A 23,538-nucleotide genomic window follows, 5' to 3' on the forward strand; every position below is an offset into this window, starting at 1 on the left:
GAAAAAGGCCTGTTAACTTTATTCTAGAACTTTTCACCATCATTTCCCAAGTCTTAGAACGGTACAGCTCTGGCATACAACGGCAGAGACGTGAAAACCCCACTAGAAGGCGGCTCCACACGCCTTCCGGGCGGGCAAGCTTGGCGTCCACACCCGCTCGCTGTCTCTCTGCACCGTGCCACACCAGGTAACGGGTGGCTGGAAGGCAGGCACCCGCTCGCCATGCAGGGCACCAGGACAGCATCCCTAAGGTAGGTGTTAAAACGAAGGTGCTAGCATCCCTCTGTCCTCACCGGACCAGGGAGGCCTTCCCTGGCTGCTGCCAAACCCCCTTCCACATTCACAACTCCCTCCTAGTAGGATGGTGCCAGGGGCTCAAGCAGGATGGGCATGGCCAACTTTGACAGTGGGACTCACACATGGGAGGGGACAGCTCCGCCTTTTGGATCCCGGGATGGAGGCAGGGCCCTGAGCCAGCGCATTCGGCTCTGGGGCTGGGCCGAGGCTGTGGGCTGCCGTGGCAAGCTGGGGTGGGCCAGGAGGAGGGCTGGGAGACTGCGGGCACGTGCAGGTCCTGCTGTCACCTGCAGGTAATGTCTGTCTGGCGCGGGCAGGGCAGAGAACAGTTGGGGCTCTTCCAGCTCAGGAGCCCTGAGGCCAGAGCCTTCCTCCCCGCGGGCATTTGCAGGGCCAGTAGGAGAGCCCAGGCCTGGCTGGAACACGAGCAGGTGCTAGTGGGGCCAGAAGCACTTCTCCGGGATGGACTCCGGGGGTGTCAGGCACTTCCCTAACTTTTCACAGCCTGGGGGCGCCCAATTCTGGCAAGGAGAATTAAGAGAGAACATTGAGTTATTCTTAACACTTCTAGGCTCAGTAGTGTCCCGACTCCTGCCCTGCCCCATCTCCTCCTTGGCCTCAGGCCCAGGGTATGGGCGGCCACGGGCCAGGTTGCCACCTGTCCCCGCCGTAGCGCCACATTTCAGGAAGGGCTAACAGAGGAGACTCCTTACAGCCTTAAGGTTCTCTACAGAAAGCCGTCACCTGGGGAAGAGCTGGCCTGTCTCAGCACAACGATTCAATGTGGCAACTTGGCCATGCATATTCACGTCCAGACTTTCTCTTTATGGCCATAGTTCTCCAGCAAGAGACACCCGCCAGAGAGGGAGGCTCCCTTGTTTTCCTGTGTCCTCCCACTGCCCATGGGGTGCTTCTGTGCCTTGGTAGGGAGACTCAGAATCATGCTGGGGGCACTCTTCTGAGAGGGGGCCCCAGAGGGTGTTACTGAATCAGAGATTCGATGGCAGGGAGAACCCCGGGGAAGTCCCCTCCTGCCCCAGATGGCATCACATGGCCCCTGGTTGCCCATGCAGGGTGCGGCCAGCCACCAGGACAGGGCAAGCTTTGGAGAAAGCAGCTCTTCTCAACCTTTGAGGCCGAGCAAAGCGACAGGGTGTGCAGAATGGAAAATCTGGGTGCAGACTGCCAGTCTGGGGTGCCAGGAGCCAGCACCCACGATTCTTAAAGGCACCTTGGTGTCTCATGTGTACCAGGACAGCAGGCTCTACTCAAGGGCTGTGATAGACTGCACAGGACTGATCTTGTCAGAGGACACCACATCGAATCTTCGTCCCCACTGGCCTGACAGAGTGGAGGCAGGGCTGAGCTGGGGGTTGAGGGCAGAAGGCAGGACCTCCCCTCCGCCCAGGGTGTGGCGAGGGCCGAGGGCTTTGCACAGGCGTGTAGATCCGTGCAGTGTTCCAGGGGCAGTGCTCCCTTGGGAGTCTGGGGGCCACTGCACACTGCTCCAGTCTGTCTTCGGTTCACTCGTGAGGTGTGTGGGGCTGAGAGGGTCGCCCTCACCCCCAGTGCAGAGGCAGCCAGCTGCGACAGTGCCCAGCCAGGTCCCTCCACCCCCAGGCGGTGGGAAAGGACGCTGCCACCCTAAGACCCAGTGTGCATCCGCACAGCATTCCCCAGTGGACAGCATGTCGCGGGTGGGGGCAGCTGTCTTACACAGAAAGATTAAAGCTGGGGCTTGGAGTGGGCACCGTGGCTCCTCCGTGGGCGGGGCATGAGGGGGGCTCTCAGGCTCCTGGGACCCAAGGCTCCGTGGTGGTCCTGAGACGGGGACATTCCTGCCCCACTGCTATGACTTCAGAAGCCGGACAGCCCCTGGCGCCCTCGAGGGAAGGAGGCGGCCCTGCTGGCTCCTGCCCCGAGTGTCTTTCCTTGGGGAGCCTCAGGACACACAGCCCCAGATGGGGACAACAGCGACAAAACCACCCCTGCACTGACCCCGGCTGATGAGGCAGCCTTGTCCGCACTATGATCATTCTCGCCGCCAGGAAAGGTCGGCACGCTTTGTCACTGTCGGCCCCACCCTGCACTTTGACTCCCCCAACCCTGCTGGGCTCCAGGCCACAGCTTCCTCAAAATCACGTGGTAGGTCTGGGGAATGGGGTGCTTGGGAGGAGGAGCTGACAGCCTGGGAAGCCAGGCTAAGCCATCCCGATGGTGCTCTGTGGGTTTCGGGGTGCTGCCGACGCCGGGACACTTGAATCGCCCATCTCTGTGGAGCAGGGCGTGCACAGACACGTTCCGTCACAGGGACAGGACTTGCAGGCGGGTCCCACGGGAGCCAAGGTCTGTCCCCGACAGGACCTCCAGGTCATCAGCCCGGCATGTCCCTGCCCCACACGGGTCTGGCGTCTCTGTCGTGCACAACAGTCACACCTGTGAGGCCCGAGCGGGAGCCACAGGGGGGCTCCGGCAGCTTCTGGAGACATGCGGTCTGCCGGAGTCCTGCCATGCCGCCCAGGGATCGCCCGGCTGCTGGAACTCACGGCGACCCCAGACGGCTCCGTTGGGGGGGGGGGGGGGGGGAAGGACGGCGATGCCCTGGGGGGTGCAGACCTCACGGGGCCCTCGGGACACCCCCGGCACCGGCAGCCCGTGGCCTGCCAGCCCCTTACCATGACCGCCTGGTTGCACACGTTGAGCTGAGGCTGTCCGGGGACCAAAGCCTTCTGGTGCTGCTGGACGACCGGGGTGATCCCGCGAAGCGCATCCAGGTACTCTGTGCTGGCAAAGCTGGAGGGGAGAGCGCCAGGTCACAGAAGCAGGGAGGCCCGGGCAGGCCGGGGCAGGCCACCCAAGCAGGCCAGGAACGGGCCTGGGGACTGAAGGAGCCGTCCCTGCTGGAGCCACTGGCCCGCGGCAGGCGTGCACCTCGGGGAACCTTCCCTACAAACGAGGCTGCAGGCACAGCCAGGTGACAGTACAGCAGCCAGGACTCCTGCCCCACTCCGCCGGGCCCGAGCCTTGGCCGGCACCACCGAGGGCACCGCCAGGGTCACGGGCACCTCCGAGCAGACCCAGATCTAGCAGGCTCCTGGCACCTTCCCCACCTTCCTGGTCCCTTTGGCCCAGATCCGTGTAGCGGCCGCAGACCCGCAAGCTTTTCAAAGCAGGTCTCCGCGATTCTGGCCAAACGCACTGAGAAGGATCGGCTTAAACCACGTTCGGCAGGCTCACTGGTCAGGTTACTCGGCACCGTGGTGCCAGCGCACGCGGGAAGCCCGGGAGGCCCCTCAGTCTGCCCGTGAGCCCTTCTGGGCCGGGCGGTGGCTCCAGGCTCTTCTTCCCAGAACTGTGTCCCACCCTGGGTCTGGGTCTCCTTGTCGGGAGCACGGGCACAAGGGCCTGAGGGGATGGTGCACACTGACGCACGTAACTTCCGGGTGACCGGGAGCCGGTCAAGGCCGCTGCAGGCGGAGCAGAGGTGGGGGGGGCGGCTCTTCCGGACGCTGGGCCCTGCCACCTGCTCCCGTGGTCCTGCTGCGTCTTGGCTCTGAAGTTACTTCCGGGGTCAGGAGCGGGGCTCAGACTGCTTGCTCCGAGCCTCCCCCCGGTTGAGCCTGATCCTCGACCCCACCTGCACACGGCCCTGGGCTCCCGACCTCCCTGGCGTGTGGCAGCCGTGAGGGGCTCCCAGCTCCCACCAGTGAGTGTCCTGGAGCTACAGTAGCCGGTGGCCGCGGAAGGGGGCTTAACGACAGAAATCTCTTCCCTCCCAGTTCTGGGGGCTGGAGGCTGAGATACAGGCGGGACGTGCCCCCTCGGAGGCTCCAGGGGAGGGCCCTTCCCGCCTCGTCCAGCTCCCGGGGGCTCCGGGTGTCCCTTGGCTGTGGCCATATCCCCTCACCTCTGCTTTCATCTCCACGTGGCCTCTCCCGTGTCCGTGTCCCCTGTTCTGTCTCCCAGGGATACTCTCCCTGGATTTAGGGCCATCCTAATCCAGGGTGGTCTCGTTTTGACCCTCACCACGATCACCTCTATAGAGTCCCTCTTGCCAATAAGACCACGCAGGAGGTTCTGCCGCAGGTAGACGTGGGGCACGTGGTTTCACCCACGGCCTATCTGTTTCCTTCCCGTGATCCCAGATCTCTAAGCCGGACCAAGGTCCCAAGAAGCGTCTCATCCTGGAGTCTCACTGGGAGGAGGGCGGTCCTGGCCCGGAGGGTGAAGGGGCCCCGGGGTGGATCTTCCCGGGCCGGCGCTGCCCGTGCCCGGGCCCCCGACCCCCCACTGTTGCCATCCCAAAGGCAGCTCGGGTTAGGGGTCCCGTCACGGGGCCACGCGGACCGTGGGGGCGGGAGCCAGACAGCAGGGGGATGGGAGCACGGGGGGAGAGCAGAGCTCAGAGCGCGCGGCCCGCTGGTCAGTGCCTACACCTGCCGGCCCGGGGCCCCGGCAGCCCGAAGGCCTCCGCCCCTGGCTCACCTGAGGGGGTACCTCTCCCCCGGGTCTCGTCCCAGGTGGAAAATCAGGGGCAGCTTCGTGTGCTCCTCCTGCGTGTGGGTGGTGACTCCTGACACGTTCTGTCCGGGGCAGAAATCAACGCCCTGAAACGAGAGGCGGGGAGGGCGGGGACTGCTTTTTGTGCCTGCACGCGCCCTGGGGGCCCGGAAGGCAGTGGCCGCGAGCTGGCAAGGCCGGCCGGTCCATCCCGTTCAGGCAGCAGCCGTGACCCGCGTGCCGCACCCCGGGACGCTCCACGAGGGGGTGCCGAGGGGACGAGCACGCGGGAGGGTGGCCGTCCTGTAGGGGCACCTTTCCACCACCGACGCTGGGCCTCAGGGCCGCTGAGCAATCAGGCCCGTTTTTGGCGGGAGGTGAATCTCTTTAGGGGCTCCTGCCTGGCTCAACTGGTAGCACATGAGACTCTTGAAATTGGGGTTGTGAGTCTGAGCCCCATGTTGGGTCTAGAGATTAGTTAAAAAACAAAATCTTAAAAAAAAATAAAGCGTTATCACTTAAAAAAACACACAAAATACTTTAGCCCGGCTCTTATCTTGACTGGCACGGATTCCCGGGGCAAAGCTCCCCCACCCTGTCTGCCTGGCAGACACAGCACCCGGCACTCAGCACCCTGAAGACTCCTTTGGCTCGTCAGCGTCAGGAGAAGCCAGGAGGAAACGCTCGTAAGGCCCGTGGCGGCCCAGATGCCCAGGTGACAGGCAGGGACTGAAACAGACCACAGCAGACACGTGCGAGCGCACCAGAAAAAGCGGCCAGCGTATGTCAAAGCTCAGGCGTGTGGCCCACGGCCCCCCAGACGGGCCCGGCCCCACACCCTCCCTCGGCCACCTCTGCCCCCACGGCTCCTTCTCAGGGGCAGCTTCTGATGTGCATCTGAAAGGGGATGTCACGGGGTGATGGGAGTCTGTCCACGTCCTGGGATGGCCCTGGGGCCCCCCCGAGAAGCTGCGGCCCAGTCTGCAGCTCTGTCCCCAAGGCTTACGGGCTGCCTCTCGGGACTCCTGGACTTGGGGACGGGAAAGGTCGGCTGTACCGTCCCGACGCACTGGTGACCTCAGGGTCCTGCAGGTAGCTCGACACTGGTCTTCGGCCAACACAGGACCGGTTTTACAGGGTCTGGAGAGGTGGCCGTGACGTGGCCATGACCTGTGCACGCTAACCCCACAACCAGGGGCTGGGGGACAGACACGTGAGCTCGCTTCTCAACCGTGAGCCGCCGGAAGGCTTTCTGCAGGCGCCAGCACGGTGGACGGGCACGCACTCGGAGCCCGTGTCCGGAACGGGCAGCTGTCGGTGGAGCACTTAACACTCTGCTTTTCAATAAAGCAGAGAGGCCAGGAGCCCGTGAAATTCCACTCATCCGCACCGAGCTGACTCCTGAGTCAGTGGCTGGCAAAGGAAGGGCAATCTAAGTTGCCGAGGGCAACCGATTACAGATCCACGGATACCCAAGTGGGTTCCAGAGCGGGTGGCTCCTTGGCCTTCTGGATTCTGGGACAAGTGACGGGGAACAGACACGGATTTAACCACGGGAGAATCCGCCACCCTCAGCATGAAAATGCAGGGCAGCTGTCGGGGAAGCACCGAGTCTAGACAGAACACCATTTACCATTTGGATGCAAATCAAATAAGCTATTTAATTAAGATCCCGTTAATTAGTATAGGATCTCTCTCGTGACAGTTGTTCTGTGAGGGAGGCCTTGCCCTTGGGGCACTGCAGCCGGGGGCCCCTCCCCTCCTCAGAGCCCAGCGCAGCGCACAGAGCGGGGAGCAGGGCACACTCCTCTACAGGCCTGCCCTTTGGAACCGTGCACTTCGGCTAGCCGTGTGCGATGCAGTCCGCAAGTGCAGAAGGTCACGTGCACACACACGCCCTCCCTGCACACAGCTCTTCCCAGGGCCTCAGCCAACCTCTATGCTGGGGAGGTCACACACTTGTAGGGACAGTGGCACCCGGTCTGGCACTAGGAAGATGCTCCCCACCTCTCCCTCTCCTCCCCGCCCCCCTCCCTGCCCAGCCTCTAGACCTCCACCCTTCTCCCCCCAAGCCTGCCATGAGCCCCAGGACCGGGCGTACAGCCGGGAAGCCAGTAAGGTGGATGCACGTGACCCCCAAACCCAGGGACCACAGACCTGCAGGCCTCTCTCTCCCTCGGGCCGGGAGCCCAGGCCTGGCTGTGCGGCCCCAGCAGGGCGGGCACGTGGCCTCTGAACAAAGCTGTCCCACCGTGTGGGCCGCTGAAGTCCCCCTGGTGCTGGGGGGAGCGGGGAGGGCAGCCGGTGGCGGCAGGGGGCCCCTTCCTCTTGGGCCCTTTCCACCCTCACACGCTCCCTGGGCCACACTGACCCCTGCGGGGACAAGGGCCATCAGAACAGCCGTGCGGGCAGCCCCGATGGGTGAACCCACTGCCGCTACCCTGTGTAGCACAGGGGGTGGGGGAAGAGAATTTTGTGTGCCTGGTCTCCCAAGAACATGAAGCCGTGCAAACCAAACCAACCGGGGAGCTTCCACAAAAACCCTCAGAGCACTGTGGACGGGGGGAGGGGCGTGTGACTCACCAGCAGCAGGGCGGGCCCCCACCTGGTTATGCCAAAGCGGCCTCTCCTGACACTTTTGATCCCGCTGTAAATGGGGTCAAATCAGGACAGGCCACACAGGCTGCTCTGCCTGTAGGACCTCGGGACTTTTCCAACACCCCTTCTGAAAGAAGCTCCCGGCCCTTCTGGGTTTGGGCCTGGGCGGGAGCTGGAATGTGTCTCACTTGGGCCAGAGCGGACTGGACCCTGCCCCGAGAGGTGCCCCGAGCCTGCAGGGCCAGGGAGGGAGCCACAGGGAGGCCCGAGGGGCAGTTTCCCGGACAGCCTGGACTCTCCAGCAACCGGCAACAGGGCCCTAGAAAGCCCTGGGAAGCCAACGTGTGCCACGGGGGTGGGGGCAGGGAGATGTTAGAGCACACAGCTAACCCCGAAGGTCCCCGCGTGGCCAGGCTCTGGGTCTTCGGGTGCTCCTGTGGCCTTTGAGACTCTGAGCAGCTAAGGGGTGAACCACACACAGCCCTGCCTGACGGCGGGGGAGGGTGTCAGGTGCTCGGCTGGGGGCAGGGAGAGTAGGGGCAGGGACCCTGGACGAATGGAGAGGAGGTGAGAGGCGGCCACAAGCAGGGAGAGCTGAATGGCTCAGTGCTGAGATCCCGTGCTGGGGGAGCTGGGGCTAAAACCAGGAGCCAAGGGACGGGGCTCTGTTATGCCCTGTGCCAACAGCGTTCTGCTACCACAGTGAGTCTGGAGGCCCGAGGACACTCCTCTGGGCTCACCCGCGGGGTCAGAGTCCAGAAGAGAAGCCCTGGCTCGCTCAGTCCAGCTGAGCTCACCTGGTGCCGATCCTCGCTTCTGAAGGCCAGTCGGGGACTTTGGCCAGGCCCCGGGCCACCTGGGAGGAGGCACACGCCGTCCCGGGCTCTGGCTGTCTGGCTGCGCGTGGTGGCCCCACAGCCACGGCCATCTGCCTCATCAGCCGGGCACCAGAGCCCTTACGTCCGCAACCGCGCCCTGACTTGCACACAGCGCCCTCGTATTCGGGTGTGTCGCTAACTCGTGCCCTTTTCCTTCCAAAAGGAAAGCCGTTCTTGTGCCTGAGATCCAGACGCTCAGGGGGGCGGGGGCAGCACCCTGAGTGCCTGGAAGAGGTGGGGGCTGAGGCCCAGGAGGGGCAGGACCAGGCAGCCGCCCGCACGCCGTCGGGGCAGACGCGGGGACACAGACGCTACGGCGGCCCGTTCAGGGGGGCCACCGAGCACCTGGACAGGCGGGGGGGGGGACAAGACGGGAAGTGCCGGGGGTGCCGGGGGAAGGCAACGCGGTTCACCTGGGTCCGAGCCCTCCGACCCGAGGCTTACTTAGCCCGTTCTGAGGACTCTTTCCCCCGGGCTCTGGGAGGCCTCAGAGAGGGTAGGGTGGCCAAGGAGGGGAGTCCAGGCTCCCGAGGAGCTGTCCTTATTGCTACGCCATGTCACCGCCAGCCCTGCTAACGGCGGGCCCACGGCGAGGCCTCTGGGGCCGGCCAGCAGCCGGCCCGCTTGGTCCCGAGGTGTCCTCCCAGGACAAGGTGGTGTGGAAAGCGGAGCCCACGGCCGCCCTAAGCCCCCTTACCTGTCTGAACTCCTCCCAGGAATTGGTCCAGGTCCAGAAGTGGGCCTTGTACTGGCCGAGGGTGACCGCCATCAGCGTGTCGCCACGGTAATAGAATATCGGCCTGTTCGGCGAGGGGGGTGGGGTGGGGACAGGAGGTCGGGTGACACGAGAAACTTGCGGGTGTGCAGTTATATCGAAATTTTACAGAAACCACCGTGCTGAGCTCAAACCGGGCACACGGGGGAGCAGGTCCACAAGGCTGCTGGGGGTGAGCCCCCAAGGTCGGCCGCCTCGGTTCCGGGCCCTGGGAGAGACTCTGGCCCTCGTCTTGGGGCAGACAGCCTGCCGGGACCAGGACGTCTGGTGGCCCCTCCCCAGCAAGACGCGAGCTCTAGGGCCAGTGTCGCGTTGCAGAGAAGCTGAGCCTGGACACGAAGGACCCGACAGACGTGGGGCGCAGGACGGGACCGGGCTCCAGGGGTCCGGGTGCCCGGAGACTTGGGGAGAACAGTCTCTCCTCCCTCCCATGGCCTGAGGCACAAGTGCCAGCCATCACAGGCAGGAACGAGGGCCCTCCGCCCCGAGAGCCGACGTGGAAAACGCCCTGGCACCCTGGGTGCTAGGAACGGTCTCAGGAGGACCGGGGCTCCCGCGCCAGGACGCGTCCCGTCCACCAGACAGCAAGTCCCACCGGTGCCCTCACATCCTCCCTCTGCCGAGAGCCAGTGAGGCATGGAGTCCTGCTTTGTGTGGAACCTGGAGCTGGGGGGCAGCGCCCGGCTGGAACCCACCTGTCTGTCAGCCGGCCCCGCAGCACGGCAGGGAGGAGGTCCAGGCCGTCGATCGCCCTGTCGCTGGGCGGTGCCAGGCCTGCGAGGGACAGGCCGGTGGTGAAGAGGTCCATGAGGCTGCCCAGCTGGTGGCTCACCTGAAAGGGACGTGGCACAGGCATGCTCAGGATGCCCTGCCCCGACCAGATGGCGCCAGGGGCAGCAAGGGGCACGCGGTCACAACCCTACGGAGCACGCACGCAGACAGCGGCCTTCCACGCTTGGTGCGCACTCGCACGGCCACACGCCCCGGCCCAGCACCTCGCCGCGGGTCCCGCCTTTTCAGCCCCTCCCGGAACCCCTCACGTCCTTGGGGGTCGGGCGGGTTCACGCGTGGCTGCCACACTCTCGCCCCTCGGGACCCTGCAAAGGAGGGAGGAGCCCTCTCGTTGGGAGAGTGGCTTTGGGAGATTAGGCCCCAACGGGGGCTCAAGCTGGCCCACGTGACCCTGGAGCGGGCCGAGGCCCTGTTCCAGGCCCATCCCGAGCCCTCACAGCTGCAGCGGCTACGAACGAGAACCAGACAGAAGCAAAAAGACGGTCTGGGGAGAGGCCAGCAGGTCCAGCAGGGCGCCGTCTGCCCTCTCGAGGCCGTCACCGTTATCTCAACACTGAACCACTGGGAACTTCCCAGATCAGGTCTGAGCACAAGTGGAAAAGAGACCCCCGAGGCCCAGAGCAGCAGGGAGGAGGGCGCCTGGCCAGGGCTGACGGGAGGGCGAGCGGACGGGACGGCAACCTTTCTTGCAGAGACTACGCTGGCCCTGAACGAACGGTCTAACTCCACACAAGCAGCAGGACGGGCCCGAGGAGAGGTGCGTCCTCAGAATCGGGGCGCCTGCTGGTCTCCACGAACGTGGCTCTGCCTCTTCTGGAGTCTCCCGGGGCTTTCCCATCGGTGGCCCCCGCTCTCCTCAAGCCCAATCTGGGGGTGACGGCTGGGTCCGTGGGGAGACCCGGGGGGTCTGCTGGCAGGTCTGGCGAGGCAGGCATCCCCCGTGCACACGCTGTTGGCGGGACTTTAGCCACCGCCTCCCGCGCCCCGGGGGACTGTCACCTCAGGGCTATCACGTGACATTGCCACGAACAACTCCGTGTGGAAACTGAGCACACAGCCCGCGGCTGCTCGCGTCCCTGGTGCCGCTGCCCAGTGCGGGGGGAGCAGGACGGTCAGCGTTGGGTGCGAGCTGTGAAGGTTTGGTGCGAGGCCTGTGAGCCTCCCTGCAGAAGGGAGGAGAGGGCCGCCGGCCTTATCTCGTTCCCGTGGCTTCTCTCCTTGGCCGCTTCTTTTAGGACACAACAAAGGAAAAGAAAGAAACCCAGATATCTTAACCGTCTGCGGAAAACGGGGAAGAGGGTGCCGTGCGGGTGGCACGATGGGAAAGACGGGGTGTCTGACGTCCTTAGGAGCACGGGACAGCCGGGAGCACACAGAGAAGCTCTTTTGAAAAACAGAAACTCTCAACGTGCACAGAACGTCTGAGAAAACGCAGAAGGTCTGTTGCGGGCACGTGGCAGGAAGTCACGGACGCTTCTCCCAGCACTCCCGAGACTTCACTCCGGAAAAAAAGGCTGTAACTCGTCAAGTCGTGCTACCCGATGCGAAAGGGGGGCCGAGTAGCTGCAACCGCGGGCACAAACGACAGGGCGTCACCGCAAGCTGTCCGCTTCAATTCCAACACGTGCCACGGGCCAGTGCAGGGAGGGCCACACGGCTCTGTTAGGTACACTCTCCTCCGGGGAGCAGGGCCCAGACGGGTGAGAAGCCAGGCATGCGAGGGGTGGAGGGTGATCCCAAAGGCTGGAGCCTCCCCTTGGGCAGGGATCCCCGTGGACACTGTCCCAGAGAGGAGTGGCTGTGGGGAGCCACGGAGGGTGGGCTTTGTGCCCCACACCAGGGGTCTGCTCCCAGTTCTGCCACCTCCTAGCTGGGAGATCCTGACAAGTGACTTCCTCTTCTCGGCCACAGTGTGCTAACGTGTGGCACGGGAGGGGTGGTGATGAGGAGGACGGTGACAGTAACGATGACGGCGATGGTGACGACGGTGGCAGTGGTGGTGATGAGAACAGGCAGGACACCACTCACCCCCCACCACGTCCACACCCCAATCCCCAGATCCCGTGAACACGCTTCCTTACGGGGCAGAGGGGAACCAAGGCTGCCAAGCAGCCGACCTGAAAACAGGGGCTGACCTTGGACCCCCAGGGAAGGCCAGTGTCACCACAGGGTCCTAACGGTGGACGGGGGCGGGAGGGCCAGAGTCAACGTGACGAGGGGACACTCGCCGGGCCATTGCTGGCTCGGGCGACGGAGGGAGGGGCCGTGGATGCCTCTAGAAGCCGGGAAAGTTGAGGAAACGGGTCCTCCCGGGAGCCTCCAGAAGGAAACGGGGCCCGTGACACCGATGCCGGCCCGTGAGGCCCGTGCTGGTCTCCCGACCCCCCGCCCGAGGGACGAGGCTGTCGTGTAGGCCACTAAGCCTGGCAGGTGTGACAGAAGCCACAGGTGTCACGGGAGGCCTCGTGGTGTTGCTGTGAGGGCGGACCCGAAACCAGCGCTGGGGCTCGTCAAAAGAGGAGGAAGGCCAGGTAAGACACGGAGACGTGCGTGTTTTCACAGGTCAGCCTGGACGCCCCCGGGGACAGGAGTCTGAACTGAAACGCCCAGGGACAGAGGGCGCTGCGCGTGGTTCTCAGCTGAAGGAGGAACGGAGCGGGTGCTCCGAGGAGAAGAGGCTGCCAGCGGGGACGGCAGGACGCACACCGGCCCGGCCACGAGGGGCCAGGCCACCAGGCTGCGGTCTGCCCTTGCACGCCGCACACACCGCCCAGCGGCTGCCGTCTCTCGGAGGGCCCGCGGAACCAGTGGCCCGGGAGACGTGCTCTGGGGAGAAGCTTCCGCGGCCAGGTGTGGGTCTTAGAAACTCGGCGTGCCCTGAGCCCTCCAGGTGTGCGCGACACCCGTTAGCACGCTAAGGCTCTGATAAAGTCTGCTTCGCTCGGTGTCACTCAGGCCGGCCACGTTTGCCGACGGCAGCCGCCGCCGCCCGCCCCGCTCGCTCTCCTCCAGCCACCTCAGCCTTGGGAGGCGCCGGGAGTCTCGCCGCCGCGGAGGCCTGGGGGGTGGCCGCTCTGACTCACCTGGCCGGCAGGGATCCGCCCGGGCCACCACGCGATCGCAGGCTCCCTCACCCCACCTTCAAACGTGGTCTGCTTCCCGCACAGGAAAGGGCCGTTGCTACCACCTGGGGAGACAGGGGGCCGCCCATCAGACGCCTCCCCGGGTCCCCAGGGTGGCACACGGCCTGCTGGGCGCTCGCCTTCAGGCGGCGTCTCCCTGCCACGGCCCACCCCCTCCCCCCATCCTCCCGGCCCCTCGGGGCGATGCTGCCGAAACACGCAGGCACCTCCACACGGGACCGGCGCAGACTTCACAGCTCAAGTTCGAGGTCAGAACGCCTCAAAGCGGAACATCGTGTCCCCGGTGCTGAGCGACCGCTCAGATTCGGAACGTGAGCAGTGTTGTGACCAAGGGCCACGAAACGTGTTCCCCGAGAGCAGGTTACTGGGGTTTACGGTCACCTGCCAGGCGTGGGGCTTCTTAGCACCCCTGTGTGTGGGGCTGGGGTCTAGTTAAGACGCACCACCCCGAGTCCCGTGGGGGGTTCATCTGAGAAGTCCCCCTCTGAGCAGGTGGCCCCTGAACTGCACCTGCGGGAAGCGTCAGCGGCCGGCCAGCCCCAGAGCACAAAGGAAGGTCCCCAGCAGGACACGTGGAGGACCGCGGCTGCCAGCACGAGCTGCCCGGGGCTCCCTCAACCCTGGTCCCCCCTGAGATGCGGGAAAGTAAAACGGGCCAGTAACCCCTGGGGCTTGCTCCTACGCCGGACCCGAACCCCACCCCGTTGGTGCAGACAGGTCTGGGGAGAGCAGCTGTGGAGGGAATGCAGGCACTGCGTGCACAGGCGTGCAGATCCCGGGACGGCGAGGAAGACGGGATGTGCTGTGTCTGGGGGGCTCACGGGGCTCGGAGTGCCCACGAGGGTCCACGGCTCACCCAGTCCTGCTCCTCGAGCTGTGCGAGGAGTACAAAGATTTGCGTTCGTATAAATACGCACGTGACCCATTCCGTAATTCGGGCACAAAGACGGGCCCGGGAGGCTGCTGGTCACAGCGAGGGCGGCTGGCAGGGAGGCTCTCCGGGATGTCGAGCCGGGTGGGGGATGGCACCCCGCCCCCACCTCTGGGACCATCAGCTGTACGAGGGGAGCCTGCCCAAGGATGGAGCCCCTCCAGGGGCCATGGATGGCACCACGTGGCCCGCCTGGGGCCCCAGACCAGCCAGGCCGGACCCTCAACCGCTGCCATCACCGAAACACGATTCCTTCTCAACCTGCACCTGTCTGCCCCACGGACACCAGCTACAGGGTCCCTCAGCACCTCCCCACCCAGGCCTGTCCCCGGAGGGCTTCCCGATCCCTGCAGCCTTCCTTCCAGAGCCCCCTGAGTGACTCAGGGCCCTGCTGAGGCTCTGGTGTTTTAAAGGAAAATGGGACGAAGAGACGTGGCACGATGGGGGGGGGGGGGGGGAGACCCTTACAGGACACCAGGGTGGAACATCCTTGCTCTACGAGACGGAGCAGCCCGAGAGCTCGCTGAGCAGCCCCAGGGGCCACAGCCCTGAGGAGGCCCCCTCACGGAGCCAAGCCAGCACTCCGGGGCAGGGGGCTCACCCCTGCCCTCCTAGACACCACCTCCCCTGAGGCCTGGAGATGCCCCAGCCTTTCAGGGGCGGAGGGGGCACCGTGAGACGTGGCGGGTGGCCCCTGCCGGTCTCCTGTGTGACTAGGCCCAGGCCAAGTGTGGCTCTCGGGCCTTGTCCCGTCTGTTCCCACTGGACGAGGGCCCCCAGGAGGGGTCCCTGACAGAGTCTCAGACATGCCGTGGGGGAGACGGTGTGAGAACACTGACCTTGTTTGGGAGCAGAAACGAGAGCGGCACCGTTGTCAGATGTGAAGAAGACAAACGTGTTTTCTGCGATCCTCAGGTTCTGGAGAAGCCCCAGGATTTTCCCGACACTGTCGTCGATCTCCCGGACAGCATCCCCGTACCTACGGGGAAAGAGGGCATCAGCAAGCAGCGAGGCCCTGACTTCCGGGACGGACAACACAACAGACTCGCTGAATTCAGAGAAGAGGGGGAGGAGAACTCCAGATCTCAAAGACACCCCAGGACAGAGCCAACCAGACCACTGCAACCCTCCTTCCACGAAACCCGGGCGTCAAAGAAGCACAGGGCTTCAGTCTCTGTGAATGCTCATTAAAGACGCAACGGTACCGAGTGCCCCGCCCCTGGAGGTAATCAAGCACAGACGAACCCTCCAGCGGGGGGGTGGGGGGGGGGTCTGTGTCTCTATGACCAAGGACTCACCGCCCTCGCTGGCTGGTGCCCAAGAAAGGCCTAGAAGCATACACAGGCGCGTGAGTGGCGTCGATGGCCCAGTAGAGAAAGAAGGGGCGCTGAGCTGCCTGCTGCCTCTTAATGAAATCCAGGGCTTCCTGAGGAAAACACACCACCTTCCTGTGCCCTGGAGGCCGGCCCGCCCCCCACCCCGGAGCCTGCCCAGCCCGGGCTCCTATTACCTGCAAGTACAGCTGGGTGAGGTTGGCTTCTCCGGTCTTCACGTCAATTGGAAACTCCTCATAGTATCTGACAAGGACACAGACCCAGACGAGAACCAGACTTCAGCCCAGGGAAGCCTCCTCCTCCACGACCCCACAGGCGGTCACGGGCCTCATTCAAAACAAAGATGCGTCAAACGAGACCGGATTCTGGCACTGCTCCTGAGGCCACGGCGGCTCGAGGACGAGGCTCCCGGCGGCCCCCATCTGAGAGAAGGTCGGAGGGGGAGAGGACAGCAGAGGAGGGTCAATGGTCACCCGGGGCCGCTGGCAGCTCACGGGGGCCGTGTCTGCACGGCACCAAGGACGTGCCGGAAACCGCCGAGCTGTGCGCTCTGAGCCACGCGACTGTCTCGATACACGGCCACTAAAGGGGCAAGGACGTGACCTAGCTTTCTGGCCCACGATACGCAACGAGAATTTCCACCCAAAACACGACAGAATGAAAAAGGAAGGAAAATGAAGCCACGTGAAACCCAAGACAGACCAGGGCCTGACAGGCCAGACCAGGGGTTCCTGGAGCAGAGCGCCCCCGGCAGGCTCTCAGGGAAGGGCTGAGCCCCATGGTGCCCCGGCACGCGGCCGCGGGCCAATCCGGGGCAGGCAGACAGCGCGGCCGACGGGCTCGAACCAAGCCTCGGATACCGATGCGGCTGCGGGGCGAACGCACCTGCTCGGGGGGAGGCGCTCTGGTCGCCGTCACGGTTCTAACCTTTTCCGGGTTAAGCCCCTGCAGGTGTGGCTCGGGCAGCAACCCCAGGCCCCGAGTCCCTCAGCCCCGGGCAGAACCGCCAGCTGACAGAGCAGAGCCCGGGCACGCTGGCAAGCGGGTGGTCCCAGAACCTCCGTCCTGCCCCCACGGCAGCATGGGGGGCGGGCAGGGGCCGGGCGCCACCGTCCTCGGGGTCGGGGGGGAGGGACCCGTTACCTGCCGACCATCTCCCAGTCCCTGTACACAGGGATGTTGGGCCTGGCCCTGTTGTCATAAGGTCCAAAGTGACAGTTGGGGGATCCAAACCATTCGTCGAATCCGTGCTTCAGGGGGTGGAACTGAGGCCTGTGGCCCAGATGCCTAGAAACAGGAACCCAGGACGCTTCAGGGACCCCTGCGCAGCGGTGCCCCAGAGTTCTGACCACAGACGACAACTCCTTGCCTTCACGGAACGTTTCGGGAAACAGGTGCGGCTCCCGTGCCCACTGGGAGCCCACGGGGGCTCTGCGCTAAGCCCCAGACACACCAGGACCTCTTCCTCCAGGAGGGCGCCAGGCCCACCCCCCACAACAGGCAACGGCAGAAGGCGCTGGCCACAGAGGGCGCCAGGCACAGCAGCGTGCCCGCGCGTGGCTCCAGGATGCCAGGAAGGGCTCTGGGAAGACGCAGGGTGGGACACCTCACACCCACCCGGAACCACCCAGAACTCCAACCGCAGCCCCGCCTCCACACTCCAGCTTCTTCCAGCCTTTTCCTACTTGTCGGGACAGGTCTGTAGGTTCAGCCTCCCCGAGCGTGTGAGGAAGGCAGTGTTCCAGTAATTACCAACCTCTCGGGACACGGTCATCGATCGAGAGCCTCTTCTCCCGGTTACCGATAATCACGCCCCCAAAGATGGCCCGGCAGGCCCTGGGTGAACTGACTGCCGGGACCTGACCTCATCACACACTGGGGCAGGGCCAGGACCCGCCGGGGCTGCTCACTGAGCCAGCGCCCTGGCCCCAAATGCGGGTGGGTGTGCCCACAGGGGGACAACGGCCGAGTTTCTCCCCGGACCAGGCTCTGGACTGTAGGCATCAGGAGGAGGCGACCCCGCCCCACACGCTCATCCCTGACAACCCTCCCTCTTGGGGCACCGAATGTCAGGCTCTCCTGCCAACGGGAGGTGCCCATCGGAGGGGCCGGCAGTGCCTGAGCACGGCTAGACGCGTGTGGTGCACCCTGGCCACGTGCTCTTGGGGAGCAAGGCGACCCCACCGGGGAAAGGGGTCACATATGCTCTCGTGACCACGCGAGCTCGCGCACAGCGTCCCTGCAACAGAGGGTCCTTCCTCTGCTGCCCCCGGGGAGCCCTCCCCCTGCCCCGAAGGGCCGCGGTGGCTCGTGTGGATCCCAGGGCACCGTGAGCTCGCTACACGGCTCGGTCACCCGCTCGAGGAGGGTGCGGTGCGCTGGGGGAGGGCAGCCACACAGGGCCAGAGCCGAGGTGCCCGGCAACGGAGTCTAAGAAGATGCCAGGAAACGTGGGTCTCGGGGCCCGGCTCCCACGGCTAGCTCTAGAACACTCTGCCTCCGGAACGCCACACGGCGGGCGCCGACCTCACGCCTCTCTGCCGGGACCTCTCTGTTGGCAGAAACCTAAGCGCAGGCTCCGCGCTCCCTCCCGGCGCCTCCCGTCCTCCCGGGGCGCACTGCTACAGCGCCCCGTTACTTAACAGCGCCCTCCAGCCCCAGCGGGGAGCAGGCCACAGCGGCCGCCCGCGGCACCCCTGCCTGCCCGCCTGCGCCGGCTCGCGCGGCCTCTGCCTGACAGCAACACCCGCCCGAGGTCCTGCCCACGCGGAGCCGTCCGGCGACCACGCTCAGCCTGCGGTGGCAGCGCTCGCGGCCCCCTGGGCCCAGGGCGGCCCAAGCAGCCTCTCGCTCGAGTCCTGGACGCACCCACCCGGCACTTGGTCAAGCCGAGGAATTTGGACGAGGGGCGCCGGGAGGAAGGTCAGGGAAGTCCGGCCACGGCCGCCAATACCCAGTGTGGCCCTGTGACGGGCCCCCGCCCGGGAGGCCTGCGGGACGCGGGGGTAGAGCTGCCGGGCTGGGCGCCGCCCAGACTCGGTCCCGCAGGCCTCGCTCCCGCCCTCTGCCAGTCTCCCCGGCACCACCAGGGGCCGTGCGGGCGACGGGGGCCCCACCGGCTCTGCCCCGCCACCGCCACCTGCTGGGAGCGAGAACGCGTTCCTTAGGCAGCTTCTGGAGCTCCTGCGTTTCCGACCCTTACTCTTCCGGTTTCTGTGGACCCCCCGTCGACGTGACCACCGTGTTTTGTACCCGGCACCCCCCCCACCAAGGGGCACAGACGAGGCGCCCGTCCCGGGCAGAGCAGTGCCACCAAGTGCCAGAGGGGCCCCGGTGCAGCGGGGGGGCCACGAGGACTGGAAAACCGGAGAGGCTCCCGGTAGGAAGCGGGCTTGCTCTTTCCCAAGAGCCCCGGAACTCGGGAAAGGAAGGAGAGAACACCTGGCCTCCACACCTACCCTCCAGGGCTGCGCACCCAGGGACCCCGGGCAGTAAGAAGCCGTTTAACCTGCTTCTGGCACGAACACGCACAGCAACGCGAGCCTCCAGGGTCCCATCGCCGGGTCCCGGCGGTCCCACACCGAGGGGCTGCCCGTCACCTCCCGCTGCCTCTTCACACCACCCACACCCAGAGCACCTGTGCTTGCCGACATGGTGTCACCCGTGCCGGACGAGCCGCACTGACAGGCACCCCGGGGAGACGAGCAGGGGGCAGGGTGTGCGGCCGGGAAGGTGACGTGGGAGCGGGACAGCGGACTCCCGCTCCCACCCGAGGACCCGCCTCCCGGAAGCGTCTCGCCAGCATCCCTGGCGTGGGGCACGCTCCAGAGCAGGGTCAGGACTCACCACTTGCCCACAATCTTGCTGACGTAGCCGGCCCCCTTCAGCAGCTCGGGCAGGAGGAGCTCGTCGTCCGGGATGCCGCCCACGATCTCCTGGGGCGTGTAGGCTGCAGGGCAATACGGCGTGTGCTCCCCGGGCTCTCTATGCCCCTGTTTCCCCAGGGCCCCCCGAGATCCCCGCAGCACGACCGTCCAAGTCGCCCGGGTACGAGGAGCAGGGAGGGGTGCTGGGCCCGGCCGTCCTCGTCACAGCTGCAGCCGGAAAAAGACCGGCGGGCCCTCCACCGAGACCCTGAGAAGACCGTCGCCCACTACCCCCCACCTTCCTCTTCAAACGCACGGTTTTGGGGGCGCCTGGGGGGCTCAAGTCGGTTAAGTGTCCGACTTTTGGTTTCGGCTCAGGTCACGATCTCACAGTTTGGGGGTTCAAGCCCTGTGCTGGGCTCTGCGCTGACAGCACGGAGCCGGCTTGGGAGTCTCCCTCTCTGCCCCTCCCCCGCTTGCACGTGCGTGCGCCCCCTCTCTCTCAGAATGAATAGGTAAACTCAAAAACAATGCAGTCTTAAATTTCTCTTGCTACTGTTTATTTTTGAGAGAGAGAGAAAAGGAGAGCGTGCACGTGTGAGCGGTGCAGGGGCAGAGAGAGGGGGAGACACACAATCCCAAGCAGGCTCCGGGCTCCGACCTGTCGGCACAGAGCGCGACGTGGGGCTCGAACTCACGGACTGTGAGACCGTGACCTGAGCCGAAGTCGGACGCTCAACCGCCTGAGTCCCCCAGGCGCCCCCAAAACGCACTATCCTGAGCGGAAGCACCACAACGGTCTGTTTCAAACGACGTGCTACAACCCGAACGGCACCTCCCAGCCCAGGTGACGGGCACCATTCCGCAGACGCAAGGTCACATGTGACCACGGTGACCAGCCCCGGCCCTCCTCCCCGGGCCCCCGGCGCCCGCAGACGCCGTCGGTGGGTAGCGTACCGTTTCTGGCCCGCCCGTTGGTGGTGTAGAAGCCGCTGCGGATGGGCAGGCGTCCGGTGAGCAGAGCCGCCCTGGCTGCGCGGGGAGAACAGAAACCGTGGCGAGCCCGGGTCCCACGCGAGCCCCACGGCCGGCCCCTCCGGCCCTCCTGCTCCTCCCGGGGCCGCACGTTAGGCCGTCTCTGCAGCCCGAGCGGCCGTCCCAGGAGGCCACGGGCGGCTTCTACCTCCCAACCCCGTGACGGCACGGGGCCCGGGCCCCAGGGGGAAAGGCCGCGCCCGCCTGCCAGCCCTTGTGGCGCTCCGCTCGGAAGAAAGGCGGGAGCGGCGGAGCCAGGGCCGCCCGGGTGCCCGCCCCCGCCTCGTGCCCGCGGCCCAGCCCCGACTTACACGGCGAGCACAGCGGGTTGGCTGAGTAGAAGTTTGGGAAGAGCGTCCCCTCTGCGGCCATCCGGTCCAAATTTGGGGTCTCTCTGGAAGGTTCTCCGTTCACGCCCAGGTCGCCCCACCCCATCTGCAGGAGACGGCACGGAGAGGTGGAACCACCTCCTTCCGTCTCGGGGGGAGTCGCGACGGGAAAGCCGGAGCTGCCGTCGCCGCGCCACACAGCCGCAGAGCTCACCGACCACACCCCAGCGCCCGGCGGCCTCCCGCTCGCGGGGCCGGCGGCTCAAAACACACATGTAGGCGCAGCGAGAAGCGAGAGCCCCCGAGCCTGCTGCGCAAAGCCAGGCCGAGGAAGAAGCGGCCAGGCTCCCCACCAAGCTCGCCACGGCGTGGCCCCACGCCCGCGCGGTTCCACTCCCGGGTCTACCCGGGGAACGGCCAGCTGGCGCCACACGCAACCACACGAATGACGCGAACGTCCACGGCGGCGCGATTCACGACGGCCCCAGAGCCTGTCACGTGCCGGGTGCACGTACGGAACGCGGCCCATCCACGCGGTCCCGGGTCGAACGTCAGGTCCACTCGGACCCCGCGCACGCCTCCTATTTGGAAACGCGGGTGTCGTCCGCTAAGATGTGGAATCGCTGGGGGGGAGACGGGCCCCAAACTCAACGACTCCTGTCCAGACAGGAGATGCAGACACGGGGAAGCCGTGGGAGGAGAGAGGCTGAGGGCCGAGGCCACAAGCCGGGAAGGCCAGGGGCCACCGGAGCCGGAGGACAGGCAGGAGAGGCTCCTCCCGAGGCTCGGGGGAGCCAGTCCTGCTGCCACCCCCAATTTCCCTCTGGCCTCCAGGACTCGGACAGAAAAGACAACTCTTTTTATTTATTTACTTACTTAGACAGAAAGAGAAAGTGCGTGCACATAAACATGGGCACTACTGGGGGAGGAACAGCGACGGGGAGAGAGAGGCTCCCAAGCAGGCTCCACGATGTTAGCCTGGAGCCCAACGAGGGGCTCGATCTCTCCGACCCTGCGGTCGTTCCCAACATCTTCTAAACCCCTGGGGGTGCGCACCCGCCCGGGACCTGCCCGCTTTCAGGCACACGCTGAGGGACACCGACACAGACGTCCGTCCGTGGTCCTGGCCCTTGCCGGGTGCCACCCGGGAGAGCCGAGGAGGCCCCGTCACGCCTGCCCCCATCCCGCTCCCTGCACTGGGTCTCCCCAGCGAGGCTGACCCAGGCAAGCCACCTGAGCCATCAAGGCAGCGCACCCTGCAACCAGGCCTGGAGACACGGCTGGGGGCGGGGTGGGGGCGTGCTTCTGGATCCTGCTGGCCTGAAGCCACAGCGGCTGGGCCTATCCGGTTGGGAGAGCCAGAACTGCTATCCTCGCCTGAGTCATTCCGAGTGCGTGTCGTGTCATTATCATCAGCAGGTCCCAAGTAACCAATGTTGGCCGCCCAGAAGTCTGGAGGACTTCTGGCTGCCAAGCAACCCCAAGGCCACAAGGAGGAACCTGCACGAGAGAGGCCCAGTCCTGACCCTCCCGGCCGGCTGTGACGGTTTCCTGTTGCCCCACGGCGGGTGTCCGGGGGGTGGGGGGCTCCCCACGTAGTCCCCTCAAGCCAAAGCACCGCGGTGCCGGTCACGCACCACCGCTTGAGACCTCTTGGGCCTGAAGCCACGCTTTCGACAAAACACAGTCACCCGTGCACGTCTGGGCCCTCCAGCAGCCCCTCGAAAAGGCAGAACGAAACAGAAGTTAATGGATTTCGACCCAGCGTCCCCAAAACACGATCATTTCAAAACACTACGACATAAAACGCTACGGGCGCTGGCGAAGAGAGCGGGTACTGCCCGGGGACAGAAGGGGAGGGCAGGAATCCGAAAGGGCGCGCCTTCAGGAGAGTGTGGCCAGCCCAAGGGGCCTGCTCACACCAGCCTCCGGGGGGCCCGGCTCTGAGCGGCTGGCACACGCAGGGAGACACAGAGGGCGCGTGTGCAAGACTTGTTGTTCCCCAGGAAGCGGAGTTTCCGTCACAGCCATCGGGATGGGGTCTCCCGAGAGGCCACAACCTGCTTCGGGAGCAGCTGTCCCCTGAGCAAGTTCACACACTAAAGACCAGCACGTTCAGTGTCCCCGGAGGGCAGAACCACAGAAGCGTCTGGGATCTTTCTTCAGGACTGCTGAAGAACTCTTATTTTTTTTTTTTTTTTTTAATAAAAAGAAATCACGATTTTAATAGGGAAAAGTTTTGAGAGACTTTACGCTCATTTTCTTGAGCTAAATCTCTGAAACCTGAATGTTTCCCGGCAGCTGCGTGAGGCCCGTGGCCCTGGTCCAAAGGTCCCGTGAGGGTCTCTGTCTGCCTTTTGGGGAAACTCCAATTTTTACTCGAACAACTTTATTTTTCAATTTTATTTACTTTGAGAGAAAGAGAGAGAGAGAGAGAGAGGGTGCACGCACGCACACGGGAGGGGCAGAGAGAGAATCCCAAGCAGGCTCTGCACTGTCAGCACAGAGCCCGACGCGGGGCTCAAACTCACGAACTGTGAGATCATGACCTGAGCCGAAACCACCAGCTGGACACTCAACCGACTGAGCCCCCCGGGCGCCCCTACTCGAAACACTTCTGACACTAACTCTGGGAGTTCTCCACACCAACTGCTTCTTCAGCTCCCGGGTGCCAACCACCCAGTCCTGCCCCACCTCCCAGGAGCTGGCATCAGACCCCACGGGTCAGGGGCTCAGTGCCACAGGCTGGCCCCACCGCAGACACCAGCTGCGTGTTCCAGGCCTCTGTACTTCTGACGGAACCCAAGGACTGGCTGCCACGTCTCACAGAGCCCAGGAACGCGTCGTGTTTCCCGAGACCAGTTTGTCCTAAAGGGTGTGACTCAGGAACACCAGATGGGATGGACGGAACAGCCCAAGGGGAGCCTGGGTGGGCAGAAGCCTGCCTGCCCCCTGGTCAGGCCACCCTCCCGGCACCTCCATGGAGGTACCAGCCTGGAACCCCTCAGCTGCCACTGCTCGGGGTTTTCGCGGAGGGTTCGCTACAGGCCGTGACCGATT

The 23,538-nt window shown here is 65.1% G+C and overlaps 1 protein-coding gene across 1 annotated transcript in view; it reads right to left on the reverse strand.

Annotated features, from left to right (window-relative positions):
• The window catches only part of GALNS (galactosamine (N-acetyl)-6-sulfatase), a 25,326-nt gene continuing 1,788 nt past the window's right edge, over positions 1-23,538 (reverse strand). Inside the window, exons 2-14 of the mRNA XM_053906757.1 lie at positions 20,461-20,584; positions 20,072-20,146; positions 19,095-19,197; positions 16,392-16,535; positions 15,425-15,491; positions 15,213-15,340; positions 14,754-14,893; positions 12,924-13,027; positions 9,744-9,880; positions 8,971-9,073; positions 4,783-4,904; positions 2,973-3,090; positions 1-818 (exon numbers count right to left, since the gene is read on the reverse strand). Coding sequence (XP_053762732.1) covers positions 732-818; positions 2,973-3,090; positions 4,783-4,904; positions 8,971-9,073; positions 9,744-9,880; positions 12,924-13,027; positions 14,754-14,893; positions 15,213-15,340; positions 15,425-15,491; positions 16,392-16,535; positions 19,095-19,197; positions 20,072-20,146; positions 20,461-20,584 — 1,452 coding nt within the window. The 3' untranslated portion in view covers positions 1-731. The remainder of the gene's footprint in view (positions 819-2,972; positions 3,091-4,782; positions 4,905-8,970; positions 9,074-9,743; positions 9,881-12,923; positions 13,028-14,753; positions 14,894-15,212; positions 15,341-15,424; positions 15,492-16,391; positions 16,536-19,094; positions 19,198-20,071; positions 20,147-20,460; positions 20,585-23,538) is intronic.

Source organism: Panthera pardus, unplaced genomic scaffold (genome assembly GCF_024362965.1).
Source record: "Panthera pardus isolate Hobbes unplaced genomic scaffold, ASM2436296v1 HiC_scaffold_19, whole genome shotgun sequence".
Classification (NCBI taxonomy): domain Eukaryota; kingdom Metazoa; phylum Chordata; class Mammalia; order Carnivora; family Felidae; genus Panthera; species Panthera pardus.